This window comes from Sinocyclocheilus rhinocerous, unplaced genomic scaffold, assembly GCF_001515625.1.
Source record: "Sinocyclocheilus rhinocerous isolate Xijiao unplaced genomic scaffold, SAMN03320098_v1.1 scaffold520, whole genome shotgun sequence".
Lineage (NCBI taxonomy): Eukaryota > Metazoa > Chordata > Actinopteri > Cypriniformes > Cyprinidae > Sinocyclocheilus > Sinocyclocheilus rhinocerous.
Window position 1 is genome coordinate 300,886 of NW_015666539.1, and position 17,239 is coordinate 318,124.

General features: G+C 38.1%; 2 protein-coding genes across 3 annotated transcripts; one reads left to right on the forward strand and one right to left on the reverse strand.

Moving 5' to 3' along the window:
- The first annotated feature begins 5,079 nt into the window (after positions 1-5,079).
- Positions 5,080-11,540, forward strand: LOC107732620 (myelin proteolipid protein-like). Of its 2 annotated transcripts, none has more exons than XM_016544014.1 (7): positions 5,080-5,192; positions 7,586-7,772; positions 7,924-8,080; positions 9,126-9,300; positions 9,404-9,477; positions 9,564-9,629; positions 10,560-11,540. In XM_016544014.1, exons 1-7 carry the CDS (start codon positions 5,189-5,191, stop codon positions 10,632-10,634), a joined length of 738 nt encoding a protein of 245 aa, XP_016399500.1. In that variant the 5' UTR covers positions 5,080-5,188; the 3' UTR covers positions 10,635-11,540. The 2 variants fall into 2 exon arrangements, with proteins under 2 accessions (XP_016399500.1, XP_016399499.1); XM_016544013.1 differs by lacking the exon at positions 5,080-5,192 and adding an exon at positions 6,509-6,888.
- A 379-nt stretch (positions 11,541-11,919) lies between these two features.
- Positions 11,920-14,770, reverse strand: LOC107732599 (neurofilament heavy polypeptide-like). The gene is made up of 6 exons (XM_016543976.1): positions 14,612-14,770; positions 14,280-14,444; positions 14,112-14,168; positions 13,093-13,917; positions 12,026-12,169; positions 11,920-11,923 (listed from the first exon to the last, which is right to left on the reverse strand). Exons 1-6 carry the CDS (start codon positions 14,737-14,739, stop codon positions 11,920-11,922), a joined length of 1,323 nt encoding a protein of 440 aa, XP_016399462.1. The 5' UTR covers positions 14,740-14,770.
- Positions 14,771-17,239: the final 2,469 nt, after the last annotated feature.

Genomic DNA, 17,239 nt, shown 5'->3' on the forward strand with positions numbered 1-17,239 from the left:
GGTCACAAGGAGCATAGCAGAAATTGTGGGAGGAGCAGTGCCAGAAGTAAATTTCAATGTAAAACAGGGCATCAGCTTTTAACTCAATGAAACAGTGCCCTCTGGTGGAAAGGAAGAGGCATTATAAACTGCATCTGTAGATGACCCACTTAAACACATACATTAGCTCACAACAGGGAAAGGTTTCATAAATCTTTTATATGTTTGATAATACTGTTCACAAATAAGTCTATTATGCTCTTAGGCTGCATTTATTTGAAAAAAATATTTTTCAGCAGCCATTATTCCAGTCTTCAGTGTCACATGATCCTTCAGAAGTCATTCTATTATGCTGATTTGGTGCTCAAGTAACATTTATTATTATTACAGTTGTAGTGCTTAAAATTTCTGTGGAAACTATGATAAAAAAATTTTTCCAGGATACTTTGATTAAAGAAAGTTTAAAAGAATAGCATTTACTTGAAATATAAATCTTTTTTAACATTATAAATGTCTTTACTGTCACTTTTTGTTCCAGGTTTTCTGTTACATTTTGATACACTTTCATCAGCTGTAATGTTAATTTTGCTCACTAAATTTATATGCCATTTCAGTCAAAGCAAAATGTAAAAAAATGAATTAACGTGGCATGAGGAAATATAAATTAAATTACTAAAAAAATTTACTAATATCTTTTTCTTTCTTTCTTTCTTTCTTTCTTTCTTTCTTTCTTTCTTTCTTTCTTTCTTTCTTTCTTTCTTTCTTTCTTTCTTTCTTTCTTTCTTTCTTTCTTTCTTTCTTTCTTTCTTTATGTCCCCTAAGGGCAGTTGGTTTTACAGCAAGACCAGCATACAAAAAAGACAATTTACAATAAAAAATTACATTAAAATTTACATATATAAAAAAATAAAAATAAAAAAAAAACAGGACAACACAAGACCAAACAACTACCTGCTTCCACCTACTCCCCACATGCCCGAATTTAGCAAAGAGATAGAAGTAGGAATAAATGAATGTTTGTACCTGTTACTCCTAACAGAAGGAAATTTGAACCGAGATCCTGAGGGTAAAAACTGAAACTCAGGGTAGAGAGGATGGGAAGTAACCACTAAGATAGATTGGGCTTTTCTAACTACCTGGCGATTATATAGGTCGGTAGGATGACTCTGCTGAACTCCTAAAATCTTACTGCTAGCTTGTGTTAACTATTTTCACCAATGCAGTCTTTGCCTTCACACAAAGACTGCCATACCAGCATAACATAGCAAATGTTAAAACAGACTCAATATAAGATTTGTAAAACAGAGTCATCAGGGATCTATCAACGTTAAATTTGGACAGTCTCCGTAGACAGTACAGACATTGCTGGCCCCTTTTAAACACCATTACTATGTCACCCACTTCTTTGATGGGGTATCCCAGCATGCACCCTTACAACACTTTCACACATGGATACAACTCCACCAGCCTGCCCCACCCACACTCCACAACACGTGTATAACATGCAACAGAAACTCCATGTGCTGACACAAAACACTCACATCCCACAAATCTTTACAACACAATCACAACGAGTGATTACTGTAAACCAGATCAAACCAGTGCAAACTGTTTACCAGTATTCAAAATGATAATAGCAGGTGAAACCAATACATAACATGAGCACAATCACCTCTGATTTACGGCACTAGTATGAATCAGTACGGCCATCAGTATAAACCAGAACGAACAATATAAACCAGAAGGAAGTGTCACCGCAACACACTAAAATAAACAGTTTGGCTCAGTATGAACGCACTGCTTCACGTCTGACCTTTGACAACTTTCACATTATATGAGCAGTTAAGAAGCACCTCTGTGGAATAAGATCGACAAAATGAGCAGATTACCAGAAGGTGAGCTGTAGTACCGCTGCCACCTCTAAGTGGTGCTGCAAGACTCTAAAAACCCTGCAGGTGCTTGATCCGCAAGAACAGTAGGGGGCGCTGGAGTCCCATCAGTGGTTCACCTTTATGAACCAAGCAAGCACTTACTAAAATATGTAATAATAATAACCTGTAATAACAAACATATTAATGGCTATTGTACAGTATAACATATATTAACGTCAATGTACAGACAGCTTTTTTGAATGTGTCAGAAAAAAATATTTCTAATCGTTTTTAAACTCAGATTATATCCATAACAAAGAAGGTAATTTGAAGCCCAGATTGATTTAGAATCCAACCTTTTTTTCTTCATTTATAATCACAAAAATGTACAATTTTATACCACATCTCTCTCTCTCTCTCTCGTTCCCCACTTTTCTCTATGAAAAAGGATGCATTGTGCATTTTACTTTTGGTATAATCTATTCATTTAGTAATTTAGTAGATTACGCAAACAGATCTCACCGAGTATTTTAAAGAACAGAGCGTGTGTGAAGATTATTCATGAGCACGAGAGAGCGGATGTGTACAATTTTCAAGTTAAGCATCTAGATAATTTGTGTCTTGCTAAATGTTATCATTTTGTGAAAATGCTTTTCGATCATTTTAAATCTGTATTGTATCTGAGTTTGTTCGATATGTTTAGTGAAAATTGAAAAGCATTGAATTTTTTTTCTGTATTTATCAGTGATTTGACATCACTCATACAGTATATGACATCACTCATGCTGTGATATTACGTCACTCACGCTGTGATAGGACATACAGGCTTTGCTGAGAATTTACGATGTTAATCTTTTCTATAAAACATGAATGTGGTGATTTGTACTGAACACAGGGCTTCTCTGATGAAGGTCGTTCTAAATGATCGTGTTTACTATGGAGCTGCACAGAGTTTGCACAGGGGATACAGTCGTGTTGTCATGGTTTCAGATCCTGCCAGATGGTTAGATTCTCCATGTTACCCATGCTGACCAACCCTGCCATGATTTTTGTGCCAAATTTGCGATACAGTTTCCTTGGTAACCAGCAGAAAGTTTGTCTGTTAACGTGTTTGTGTGAAAGTTCAACAGCTTTATAACAAGAATTTGCAGTATTTACAACCGTTTGAGTTCATCTGGACTTTGAAGAGAAAAGACAATGGCAACTAGATGCGTGGAGTCGGACAACAGCAGTGTGTCTCTCCTGGATGAGGGTGACCTGTGTGCAGCTGCTCAGGTCTGTCAGTACAACGGCTTGTAGAAGTCTGTTCTTTTATACTCTGTATATTTCTGCCTCAAATTTGCAGTAAATATTGAGTTTGCCTAAAAATCCTGCTTCTCGTTTATCAAGATTGATTTGGAGTCTGCAGACTGACGTTTTTGGCGTGATCTCATGAAAAAGTGAAGCATTTAAGATATTTACAGTGCATTCGAGGTAGGCCTATATCGTGCCAGTTTGTGTGTTTCCTGGGAGCGGAACTTGAGAAAAATCTTAGAGCTACAAGAAAAAGCTAAATAGGTCTATAACAAAATATTTGTATGGGGGTATTTCACACAAAATTAAAAATCTATTAGCCTATCTTCCTACCCTTGGGCTGCTGTTTTTTCATACAAATGTGTGCCATAATCCAAGTCCAGGTTTGACTGTACTTTTGAAATCCACATTTTTGAGAATGGCCTGAAAACGGTCAAAAACCAGCATTTCAGTGTTCCTCACTCTTTGAAATGTTCATAAATCAGCCAAATGTTTTGCTTTGTCTGAGAGTTAGCTTTAGAGCTGCAAAACAATGACCTCTATATAAAAACCTCTGTAAGATTTACTCATTAATACAATGAAGGCAATGTGTAAATTTCATCAGTGTGTATTTATGTACAAAAATCACACAGCAAAAAATTATTTTCTTAGTTTTTCTTTAGTTTTTGTCTTGTTTTTCAGTGATAAACAGCAATATCTAAACATTCTTACATCAAGATATTTAAGAAGCAAAACACGTAAAACATCTGCCAGTGGGATAAGAGAAATAAAACTTGTTTATTTCAGAAAACAAGACTTAATACCTAAGTAATTTTGCTTCTCAAGTATATCATGATTTAAGAATGTTTAGATATTTATATCAGAAAAGATATTATTATTTTTTTCTTTTTTTATTTATTTGCAGTGTAAGAACAGGGGTTTGACAAATGCTTTTTATGAAGCACGCAAGCATTATATTTATTTCAAACCGCACATTAGACCTATTGTGTTCATCAATGTAATAGTATTGTTTACGTGTGTGCAAGAGTGAGAGAATTTGTGTGTATGTTACAGAAAGAGTGAATTGTCTGTGTGTTCCTATTTCTGAGACAACTGTAGTATTGTATTGAATGTGCTCTTGTTCCAGTCTGACTCTAAAGGTCACAACTCACTCACTTTGCTTCAAAATCTGTGTGTGTACTTGTACAACTATCTTTGAGATAGATTGAGAACCAGTTTGAGTTTTAACCCATTGGAGTGAGGACCCAGAGAGTAATGTGAGGAGGTTTTAGCCGGTCCTCACATTCTGGTACTCCTTTAAAGGGATGTTTTAGGGTTAAGACTTGATTTTAGAGTAAATATTATAATTTAGTTAAAGTTAAGGTTAGGGTATGGGTTAGGCCCTTAGTTGTGATGGTTAAAGTAAGGGGCTAGGGATTGCATTGTGTCAGTGAATGCCCTCACAAAGTGTGTGTGTGTGTGTGTGTGTGTGTGTGTGTGTGTGAGTAAGGGTTTGGGTTAGGCACTTAGTTCTGAGGGGTAGGGTTAGGGTAAGGAGCTAGAGATTGCATTGTGTCAATAAATGTCCTCACAAAGATAGATGTACAAGAATGTGTGTGTACCGATTTAACTATGTTTTGGGGACAAATTTGTACCCAGAAGTGTGCTACAGTAAATCTGACAAAAACCTAATTTGTAAAAACAGTATTAAAATGAACTTTTTCATTGTAAAAATGCAGAATGTTTTCTGTTAGACTTGTAGTTTTCATAGTATTTATAAATGCTACGAGTCTAACAGTTGAAGTATTTATTTATGTAGAAACACTGGAAGTCAATGGAATGTCCCCATTTACACTTACTCTTTATTTATCATGGCTGTGAAAGAGGGCGCTGCGTCTTTAAGATCTGCCCCAGTGTGTGTGTGTGTGTTTTTGTGAGAGGGAGCAGAGGGGTTTGTTTATTGTTCCAGGGACAAAAGCTTGAGTGAGAATCATAAAACCATCGAGGGAGATTAAACTACACGGCACATCAGAGAGACAGAGCGCGATACGCACACACATACTCACATGGGTAAGTTTACCTGAACTCACCTGAACCCATTTTAACCACTGTTATGATGTTCATTATTCCATCATTTTAATCATATTTATGGACAGAATTTTAATTAATTGGTGTGTCTGTGATTTGCATGTGATATAAGTTGTATAGACAAATGTATACAAGCATTTTAATGATTCTTTTTTTGTAAGATGTGTGTAAGATGCCATCTGGTTGGTCAGAAGGTTAGAACCATCACTCCTGCATTTATGATGGAGATACATTTAATGGATCCTTACTAATTAAAAAGGTTGTTTTGATTGATTAACCAGCTGGCTCTGATTTTGATTGGCTAAGACAGTTGCTACGATGCCTCAGAGGTGTGGATGAGAAGACCAGTAACCTCAGGAGACTCCAGACAGAGAGGTCACACCAGGTCTTTAGGTCATATATACTCTTCTCTGCGGGGGACTCCTGTATGGGCCAGTGCCAGTCTAATGTGGGAAAATATTTAATGTATTTGCATGAAGAATTCATATGTATGTATGCATTGAATTGTTTAATAGGTTTCTCTCTTTTTTTGCATAAGAGCTTATCAGCCTTCTGCAGAATCACGTCTTCTGTTTGAACAGCGTTTGTGTGATTTTCTGTTTTCTGCTTAAAACTTGGTACAGTTCACCCAAAAATGACAATTCTGATATTTTCCACCCTCGTGCTGTTTCAGACCTGTATACATATTTTTTTTCTTCTGCAAAACACAAAGGAACACTGGTGTCCAAACAACGCTGGACCACACTGAATTTCATTGTACAGACAAAAAACAGAAACATTTTTTCAGAGTATCTTCTTTTGTGTTTTATCACCGATGAAAGAAGGTCATACAGATTTGGAACACATGAGTGTGAGTTAATGATGACAGAATGTTTATTTTTTGGTGAACTCTCCCTTTGATAAAGTACTTGAAGAGTTTATTTGAAGTTTTAGACACCATAGCACCTGTGACCCTACAGAGAATAAACGGTTTGGGCAATGGATGAATGGATGGACCCAAAAGCATTTCCACTTTCTCAAACAGAAGATGTGATGAAAATGTGTGCTTTTCATATAGTAATCAGATTATTGTGTGTGTTTTGACACGTTGAGAAGAAAACAGTTTAAAAAGAGTGCAAAAGATTGGATGACCTGCCATGATCCCAATCGTAACCCCAGTGGTGTCAGTATGTGTCTGTCTGTGCCGCTATGGGTGGAAACACAATGACGTACTCCACTGCTGAGGCCTGTGAGTGTGTGTGTATTTTGTTTGTTCACAATGACAGTTTTTGTTGTTAAAACAAAAGCCATTATGACTGTCACAAGTGCTTCTTTTTCTGACCACAAAACCTCAAACACACATGAAAACCCACGCACACACCCCAAATCTCACCCTGACACCAGGCTACTCAGGAGAGAGAGAGAGAGAGCGTGAGGGAGGGAAAGAAGGAGAGAAAGAAGCAAGGGAGGGAGAGGAGCAGCTTAAGCTATGCGTTTTTTCTTCCTTGAGGTGGACAGTGGAGTGTATCTGAAGAAAGAAAGAGAAATTACCTCCCTCAATTTAGACATCACAGCAACAGAGGACAGAAATCTCTCTGGAGTGAGTGGACAAGCATCTGCACGGTTCTCTCCTGGTGTGGGTTCGACTCAGCAGTGTCGATGTTTCCAGTGAAACAGCCGTGGTTGTGTAAAGCGCTAGGTGACCTGAGATGCATCATCTTCTCTCACAGGCTGGAGACTGCAGAACTCCATAGCTGAGCCTTCTTGGGCTTATCGTTTGTTTGGCATCTTTTGGTTAAGTTGCTTCATTTAAAAAAAACAGAACAAAACCGTTTTTAGCCTTTTATTGATGCAGTTGTTTTTCCTGTTAAATCTTTTGGTGCATATAGTGCATAGTCATCTCTTCTGCTTCCTCATATTTTAGTTTTTTACTTTTAGGTAACTTTTTTGTTATTTGGATCACTTTTGTTGTACGAGATTTCAAAAAGGGCTTTGTGATTGCTTGCTTTCACTTTGCGTTTGGCTTGTTCATTTGTGAGTCCATTACACACTGACTGACTATTTACAAGTATGTGTGTGTGTGAGAGAGAGAGAGAGAGAGAGAGGGAGAGTGTTTCAGAAACATTTACTCATGGAGCACATAGTATGTGTGTGCATCTGTTTTAGAGTGTGTTCTTGACCAACTGTAGGCTAACTAACTCTTAAAAGCACATTAGAGTTGTTTGCTTTAAGTTTGCATACTCATTTAGAGGTTATCTGTTTGATTTTATAGTTGATTATGAGTAGACTCGTGTATTAGTAGTAGAGAGAGAGTGTGTGTGTGCGTGTATAAATGTGTGTGTGTATTGTGTGTGCTGCATGTGCAGTTGGTGTGTTGATATATTACTCACCTACAGGTTGCTATGACTGCTGCATCCGCTGCCTGGGCGCCGTGCCCTACACCAGCCTGCTGGCCACCCTGCTCTGCTACACCGGTGTGGCGCTCTTCTGCGGGGGAGGGCATGAGGCGCTCACTCACACACGCACATTCGTAGAGCTCTACTTCGCAAGGGACGTCCAGGATTTCATTGTGCTGGCAGACTTGTGAGTTATTGACTTTACACAGTGCTTAATGTGAGCACAGAATTGCTTTTTTCATTAATCAGTGTTCTTTAGCATAGTTTGTTCTAATTTGTCTTATGAGACCAGTGGTTTGTGTTTGCATTTGTTATTTATTCTATATTTTGTGTTTCAGTATAAAATATTTCCAGTATGTGATCTACGGTCTGGCCTCCTTCTTTTTCCTCTATGGATTGTTGCTCTTGGCTGAAGGTTTTTACACCACCAGTGCAGTAAAGCAGACTTTTGGAGAGTTCAGGAGCACCAAGTTTGGGCGCTGCCTCAGCCTGACTGTGAGTGTGTGTGTATGTGTGCGCGCGCGCGCGTGTGTGTGTGAGAGAGAGAGAGAGTTGGATTTTGAATTTTGTTGTAAAAAATGTGATTTCTTGTCCTAAAAAAATATTATTAAAATACTATTAAAAATAATTTGTATTAAAATAGCCATTATTATAATATTAATTAATTTCTTAAAGCTGCAGTCCGTAAGTTTTGGCGCTCTAGCGGTTAATAAACAGAACTCCGTGCGTCTTGCGGAAGAACATTGTAGCCGGAGCTACTTCTCTCTATTTATGTCTATGGCGAATCACGCAGGTGCTGGGCTACTCCGCAGCGGTACCTACCCGAACCAGTCTAAATAGTCCGAATATAAACACTTATTATAGGTGTACCGTAGTGATTCAGGACAAGCCAAAAACACGGTTTGGAAAATGGATTCATGGTGTACTCGCTTATTATATACATTTTGTAAAGTTTGAAAACAAAAAACTTACGGACTGCAGCTTTAATATAACATTAATTGATAATAATTATAAAAAAATATGAAAACCTTAAAAAGTCATGGAAAAGCTATGGGAAGTTCAGTAGACAATATGCTTTTTCAGTTATGCAGTTCTAAAGTATTAATGCAGCGTGAAATGACTCTCTGTAAATGTGATCTCTATAAAATGATTTTGAAGCTACTTATCCTATCATTACAAATGATTGGAAAAGTCAGGGGGGAAAAAAAATCATAATTCGCAAAGTGTGGTAATTCTGAAATATACTCCAGCTAGATCATTCGGATCATCCAACAGCAACTTGCTTGGTTGTGCCTACTCTCAGATAACCTGTGAGCAGGTGGTTTAGTCAGCTATTTTGTAAAGTCAGTTTTTTGTATCTCCTTCCATATATATTTATGTATGTGAACATTTATGACCATATATGAATATGTCTTCTGTAAAGCAGTTAAAACACTGTTAAGGTGCCATATAAATCAATTTTTACTTACTTTCTTACATAGTTTGCAATGTCCATGCCTGTTATGTTGCACTGATCTGATTAGCTGTTTCTCTTGTCCAGTTTATAATCCTGACGTACGTGCTCGCTGTGATCTGGCTAGTTGTCTTTGGCTTCACAGCCATTCCTGTGCTCTTCTTCATTAATATGGAAAGCTCCTGTCACAAAGTCAACATTCTGTCGGAAACCACCTTGTTCAACCAGCAAGCAAGAGTCTGTATGGATGCACGGATGTATGGTACGTCTGCGCCTGCATTTCTGTACATATGCATGTGTGTGTTCATCTGTACATTAGCGCGTGTGTGTGTTCACAATCATGATGTCTGGGTTGTTCTATATAGGGTTTCTTCCCTGGAATGCTGTGCCAGGGATTGTTTGTGGAAACACACTGGCAAACATCTGCAAAACACCAGAGGTTAGATGTTTATAATCCTGGGCACACACACACACACTTAGAGTTTCAAGAAATCATATCACTTATATCCCTTTTTATGTTTCCAGTTCTACGTGACCTATGACCTTTATATCTGTGCATTTGCTGGAGCAGGAATCACCCTTCTTGCCCTGGTTAGTGATCTAATATTTTACACGTGTGAATTTTAAAAGTCATTTATAGTTGTGGAAGATTTTGTGCAAGGTTATAGTGAGCTTCTTCAAGAGGCTCGTTGCTTTGTGTTCTGGAAAGCATCAATTATTAATTAGCTAATCCACCTCAGCAATCTTTATGAAATTTTAAAAATCACAACTGACAGTGATCTTGACAAGCACTGAGAACGGTAACAGCTAATGTACATATTCATCTGTAATTGTAAATTGATTATTATATTTACACATTCATTTATATTTATTTATATGCCTATTGGCAAACTTTGAAATTCACTGGGATTTTATTTGCACTGAATTCTTTGAGGTCAGAGTGCAGAGCTGTCAAACAGCATGAAGTTAATAACGGAAGTACAGCAGGGGAATGTTTATCAGTAACTGACCTCTCTACTACTGACAGATCCCCAGCGTCTCTACTCCCTTTTCCTGTATATCTGGCAGCAGTCATTTCTCAGGCTTTATCTAAAGACAACCACTAGGAGCAACCAGAGCTTCTCTGTCATACGGAGGAGCACAATGAGATTGATACAAACCCGTAAATAAGTAGGAAATGTGCTCGTGCTATTGCCAGACGGTAGGAAATAATAACTGCATTAATAAACGTACACAACCTTTTTAAAGAATCCAGCCCTGAATTTTTCAACTATACTATACTAGAATTTAAGCCCCAGTTGCCCAAGGGGGATTGTTTCTCTAAAATATACGCTGCTATGGACAAGATTGTAAATAAATAATGATGTGCTATTGTTGGAATTGCATTCCTTGCCTGATGTTTATAGTGAGTCTCAAAGGGATATAAACATTAATGTCACAAGAGCTCAAATTTCTCCTGTTTGAAAAACCTTTTGCAGAGGAACACATCAGATATGTTGTTTCTTCCTTCTTTTTTTCTAGTTCATTTATGTGGTTGCCACCACCTACAACTACGCTGTTCTAAGGTTTCTCGGAAGAAAGGGAATCCGTTGCTAGGTTCGGTGTTGCTAGGTCCACTTTCCTGTTGCCTGTGGCAGCAGTTTCAGTGGTCATCACTGTGGCCGGAGAGGAAACGCAAAAGAGCTCCATGAAGCCCCTGCAGAGTTCTGTCATACAGAGCACAAACACACATGAGCCACTGGTTTCATGAGACAGATTAGTACAAACTACACTAAGGAAGATTGACCAAAAAAATAAAATCTTTGATTAAAGCACTACATGTAAAACCACAAACTGCTGTACTGTAGATCTCTGGAGGAGTGGAATTTAGCTTCTATATTTCTTCATTTGTCTCCTCTCTCTGTGTCTTCGCCACACACATTATTATATTGCGCTCTCTTTTCTCTCATGGCCATTTATTCATTTTAATGATTGTATTCATTGTGCTTCATGGTCTTATTAATGCCTTGCAGTTTGCCAGGATTTTAGCCTCTCTCGTCTCTCTCTCTCTCTCACACACATTCCATCTTTTTGAGAGAGTTCGGGTGTGTTGTTTCCTCAGTCAGATGTGGGTTGTTATTCTGCGTGACACATAATGAAACAGCGCTGTAGTGAGCAGCTTTCTTTGGGTCAATTTGAATTCAGTATTTACAGACACTCTTAGTGTCAGTGTCACCTCCTGTGTGTGATTTTATGTTTGTGGGTGTATTTGTTGTATATTTTGACTAACTGTGGCAATAAGCTGAACCTGATCAATGATGGTGCTCGATCAAAGGAACTGTTTGTTTGTTTTTTATTGTTAACTTACTGGCTCACTTCAGAAAACTAAATATTATTTCTACAGTAAGATGGATAACTGTAAATGATTAATAAAACTTGTGCAGAATTCAGACTAAAGTGAGTTTACATAAAATTGTTAACTTTATTGAAACTCATGCAATAAACTAATTTCCTTTAATGAAAGCTGACCATCAGTGTTGTCAATTCTTCTCACAGCAACAGACATTTAAACAGGATAACTCAAGCTTATAGGACGTTTTAAAAAATACAGTTTAAATGATGAATTGTTAGAAGACAAAGAGAAATATATTGATCAGAAAGAGAGAAATAATTATATAATCATTTACAGAAAAATGGTGAGGAATATATATATGTGCTCTAAACCGATGACAGCAGTTCTTCTGGGTGGGCAAATGACAAAATTTTCCCTAGTATCCCTTTAAGCTGCGATCAAGAGAAAACAAAAAAGGAAAAAAATAATAGTAATGAATGCCTCAGGGCTTCTGTAGGTTTCAATGATCCCATCCCAAAACGTTTTTGACCTTGTTTACACCTGTACTGATCACCTGTGATTGGATCACCAAAAACCTTAAAATCAGATGGAAATATACAGACAAGACTCAGATAAAAAACAATTTGGGGGAAGGGTGAAACACTGACATCTGAACCTGAGTACTGAGGAAGAAAAGATTTTTAAAAAGTAAACCTTGAAACAATCCCGACGGCAGCAAATGTCAGGAATGTTGACGGAGATTTTCACATTTTCATCTAAGGGCAGCTTGCAGAAGGAACACATGGTTTTACCTTTCACACTGCAAAGGGAAACATACACAGATACACACCCATCTTATGAAGAATTAAATTGTATTAAATTCTAATACCTGTTAACTTTGTTGTAAAAATAAATGCAGGTATTTAGTAAGACAGACAGGTCACACTTAATTTTACAGTGTTGATGTATGTGCTCTAAACCGATGACAGCAGTTCTTCTGGGTGGGCAAATGACAAAATTTTCCCTAGTATCCCTTTAAGCTGCGATCAAGAGAAAACAAAAAAGGAAAAAAATAATAGTAATGAATGCCTCAGGGCTTCTGTAGGTTTCAATGATCCCATCCCAAAACGTTTTTGACCTTGTTTACACCTGTACTGATCACCTGTGATTGGATCACCAAAAACCTTAAAATCAGATGGAAATATACAGACAAGACTCAGATAAAAAACAATTTGGGGGAAGGGTGAAACACTGACATCTGAACCTGAGTACTGAGGAAGAAAAGATTTTTAAAAAGTAAACCTTGAAACAATCCCGACGGCAGCAAATGTCAGGAATGTTGACGGAGATTTTCACATTTTCATCTAAGGGCAGCTTGCAGAAGGAACACATGGTTTTACCTTTCACACTGCAAAGGGAAACATACACAGATACACACCCATCTTATGAAGAATTAAATTGTATTAAATTCTAATACCTGTTAACTTTGTTGTAAAAATAAATGCAGGTATTTAGTAAGACAGACAGGTCACACTTAATTTTACAGTGTTGATGTTTCTGTGTTTACACATAAGAACTGATTTATGCTAATAAACTTACTGTGTTAATATTTTGTGGATTCTTTAATCACCTATTTTTAATGATATTGCTTTAGAAATTAATTAAAGCAAAATATTATAACATCTACTCAAACAAAGTCCACAGATATCATATCTCAATGAAGGTGTCTTATAAATGACTTACTTCAGATCAGCTTCACTGTTCAGTCTGTGGTGCTCTTCCAGGGCTGGTTCTTCGATCAGTTCTGTCGTTGCTCTAGTTGATGACTCTGTTGTTAGAGGCAGTGTACCTGAAGGCTTTGCTGGGTTCTCATGTAGAGTTTTGACTGTTTTCTCCTGCAGCGCTCCACTGGATTGTGTTTGATCTGTTGAAGCTCCATCTACCAGTGTCTTCCCTGTTTCCTCTACATGAGTCTCTGTATGTGTCTTCAATGATTCTTCTGCGGGTTTCACCACTATGTTCTTTACAGGAAGATCTGTAGGTGTCTTCAATGGTTCCTCTACAGGTATTTCTATAGGTTTCTCCACTTCGTCCATTTTAGGAGTGTCTGCATGTGTCTTCAATGGTTCCTCTACAGGTATTTCTATAGGTTTCTCCACTACGTCCGTTTTAGGAGTGTCTGCATGTGTCTTCAATGGGTCCTCTACAGGTATTTCTATAGGTTTCTCCACTACGTCCGTTTTAGGAGTGTCTGCATGTGTCTTCAATGGGTCCTCTACAGGTATTTCTATAGGTTTCTCCACTACGTCCGTTTTAGGAGTGTCTGCATGTGTCTTCAATGGGTCCTCTACAGGTATTTCTATAGGTTTCTCCACTACGTCCGTTTTAGGAGTGTCTGCATGTGTCTTCAATGGTTCCTCTACAAGTTTTTCTGTTGGTTTCTTCACTACATCTGTTTTAGGAATATCTGCAGGTGTCTTTAATGGTTGCTCTGCAGGTTTGACTATGGATGTCTCCGCTTCATCCTCTACATGTGCTCTCCTGGAGTCATCAAGGACAGGATGTACACTGGAACACATTCAGAATAATTATGAAGCATCTGATTGTCCTCAATGAAATATTACATGTTGATATAGCAGTTCAGTATTGTTAGAAATGAATGAGAGTGAACATTTAATGATTTCTGCTTCAGCTGTTCTAACTGGCATTTAAGGAAATTAAAGAGTAAAAGCCTCTATTCAGTACAGAGAGGTGTACCAAACCTTTTCGCCAGTTTGGACCCACTCCTGACTGGTGTGTTTTCTGTTGAGTTCAGGGGCCTAAGGGAGAACAGATGGCTGAAGTTATTAAATGGAAACATACTGAATGCAGAAACATTGAATACAGGAATCACACTCAAGGAAAATAAGTAATAAAATAACAGCTCTCACTCAAACTTCCTTAAGGCTGACATAACATCAGAGCTTTGAGGAGGTGTGGACAAGTCCAGGCTGGAGGAGATGGTGGCACTCTGTGCACATGGCATAAAGGAGGAAGAAACCGAACTGCTCTCAGGCGATGATACATTCTTAGGCTTTACTAGCTTTACTGGTTTCCTGTGGAGAGTAAACAGAAAAAAATGAGATAAAGTGAGAGTGAGAGAGACAGAGACAGCGATGTTCACACTGATCAATTTCAGTGCTCAAGCAAACATGAGAAAGACCTTTGGCTAGTTGATGCTACCACTCTCAGCCAGCAGATGACAGCGAAAACCTGCATTTACCGTGCTTTTACATCTGACTGTGTGTCCTGAACATCTTGAGAACTGTTGATCCAGCTTCCATCTTGTTTCAAATGGTTTCGAACTTTTAGCGCTTGGAATACAGCCTGACTGTTAACATCTACAATCATAGAAAATGATCTGTTAGAGTGTATTTTGTTAACAAATGTATATATTGTGTGTGTGTGTGTTTGTGCATGTTTTACCACTGTACATGGCAAGATCCTCTTCTTCAATCAGGCCTACATACATGAAATTTGAAATCCGCTTCAGTTTTTCTATCTCTCCTTCTGTTGTTATCTATACCATAGGTGCATTATTTGGAGCCAGTTGGTCAACATTATTAAAGATTTGATCTAAGCTCAGAACAGGTTTAGACTGGCACAAACAGGCTCCTGTACTCCCCAAAGATTCATCCACATACTGTACAAAAATGCAGCACGGCCACATTTTTTTCTCAGTATGTATGTGTTATCTAGCGTGCCATCCAGAACAGAAACTCCGGTGCTGTCACACAGTAAAATATGTTGTGAAGTTTTTTTTTTGTTTTCCTGCAGTCTTCATGCACTGTTTGGAATTGCACTTGACATAGTAATTGCATTGTGTTGGGGTATATTAGTCCTTTAACACTTAAGTGGTGAAGAAGTAAATAGCTAAAAATAAATGAGCCGGAAGACATTCAGGACAATGGCAAAGAGGAAGAACAGGTCATAAAACAGCAACACAAACACAAGAGTGATGAGTAAACTGTCTGTAAGATCTTGTGTGTGTTTGTTTATATGTGCTGGGCTTGTGGAATGCTTAGGTTTTCTATTGCACATGCTTTACTATGTACGATAGCACTAATTTTATGATATCACAGTGATATGGAGCTATATATTCCCACATTTCCCTCATTGGGAATTTTGTTTGGGAAATTGGGAAATTCTGTTTGAATTTTAGTGCCAGGAGTCTGAAGGGATCTGTTCTGTTTACAAATACTTTTCTGTTTCTATGAATAATGCACTTACATGCGTTGTAAGAGTTTGATTTCAGTCAGACTAAAACAATAGTTTCTCTTATTAAATGTCATGGAAATGCTTTAGCAAGACTGAAATTGTACCGGTCCGATTTGTGCGATATCAAAATGAATGTCTTTGACCTCTGCATTGTTTGCATGCTCCAAAAGACTGGTGATTTACAATAAACAGTCAGTTATCTCGTATATTTGGACAGACAGATGAAAACTGAAGTGCCATTACACATGCCTGTACCCAGGTACACAAGTAAGATAATTATGTTTACTTTGTCCCTAAACCTAACACTCTTACAAATCTGCTGACATTATTAGATTTAAAACAAGAGAAAATTTGGCCGATTTATGAACCTTTTAAATAGTACTACACTTCAAATGTCAGTGTTTGACTATAGTGATGACATTTTCAGTTTTGTCTTTCACAAAATTAGCTAGTACATTTAGAAAAGCCATGTCCTCCTACTAAAACATCCCAGGATCAAAAAGCATTACATCACACATGTATCGGGTAAGTCTAAAACATAATGGCAGGATTTCCTCAACACTTCCCAGAATAGTGAAATCGTCTTCATTACTTGTTTTGTTAACATGTCATTGATCACAGTTAGAGGAAGAACCCCTATTACATAATCCAAACCCACTCAGACGAAAACTTGAACACACAGATGAGTTCAACAACCAGATCTTAAGAGTTTTATCAGCGAGGATCTCTCATATATGCAACCATTTTCACAAGGAGCATTTCAGGTTGGTTTTAGACACAGTTTTAGACTGTGTTTTAAAATTAAAATAACGGCTGTCATGATAATGTTAATAATCATGATAATGCAAAGTTTAAGCTGACAGTCTTATTCTCGTCATGATTACAGATAGACAGATGATACATAGACAGACAGACAGACAGGATGGATGACAGACAGACAGGATGGATGACAGACAGACAGACAGACAGACGGATGAACGGATGGATGGATGACAGACAGACGGACGGACGAACGGATGGATGGATGGATGACAGACAGACAGACGGACGGACGGACGGACGGACGGACGGATGGATGACAGACAGACAGACAGACAGACAGACAGACAGACAGACAGACAGACAGACGGACGGATGGATGGATGACAGACAAACAGACAGACAGACAGATGGATGGATGGATGACAGACAGACAGACAGACGGACGAACGGATGGATGGATGACAGACAGACAGACAGACGGACAGACAGACGGATGGATGGATGGATGGATGACAGACAGACAGACAGACGGATGGATGGATGACGGACGGACGGATGGATGACAGACAGACGGACGGATGGACGGATGGATGACAGACAGACGGACGGACGAATGGATGGATAATCACATACAAAACAGTAAAATTGTTCACTTGCAAACACCATTTATTGATGCTGTTCCATTATAACAGTATTATAATTCCATTTACAATGATTTATCATTTTAACAACATTTTATATTACTGTGACTTTTTATATTACAGCTTAAAGAGTTTTAGACAGACAGACAGACGGACGGATGGCAGACAGACAGACAGACGGACGGACGGACGGACGGATGGATGACAGACAGACGGACAGACAGACAGAC

Bases quoted from the DNA above. Each gene is read 5' to 3' on its own strand.
- LOC107732620 (XM_016544013.1), top strand. From the start codon at position 6,849: ATGTTTCCAGTGAAACAGCCGTGGTTGTGTAAAGCGCTAG. The intron at 9,478-9,563 runs GTTAGATGTTTA...TTATGTTTCCAG, and splicing joins ACATCTGCAAAACACCAGAG to TTCTACGTGACCTATGACCT. The intron at 9,630-10,559 runs GTTAGTGATCTA...CTTTTTTTCTAG, and splicing joins GAATCACCCTTCTTGCCCTG to TTCATTTATGTGGTTGCCAC.
- LOC107732599 (XM_016543976.1), bottom strand. From the start codon at position 14,739: ATGATTGTAGATGTTAACAGTCAGGCTGTATTCCAAGCGCTAAAAGTT. The intron at 14,445-14,611 runs GTAAATGCAGGT...TACTCTCCACAG, and splicing joins CAGTCAGATGTAAAAGCACG to GAAACCAGTAAAGCTAGTAA. The intron at 13,918-14,111 runs GTTTGGTACACC...AATGTGTTCCAG, and splicing joins GGGTCCAAACTGGCGAAAAG to TGTACATCCTGTCCTTGATG.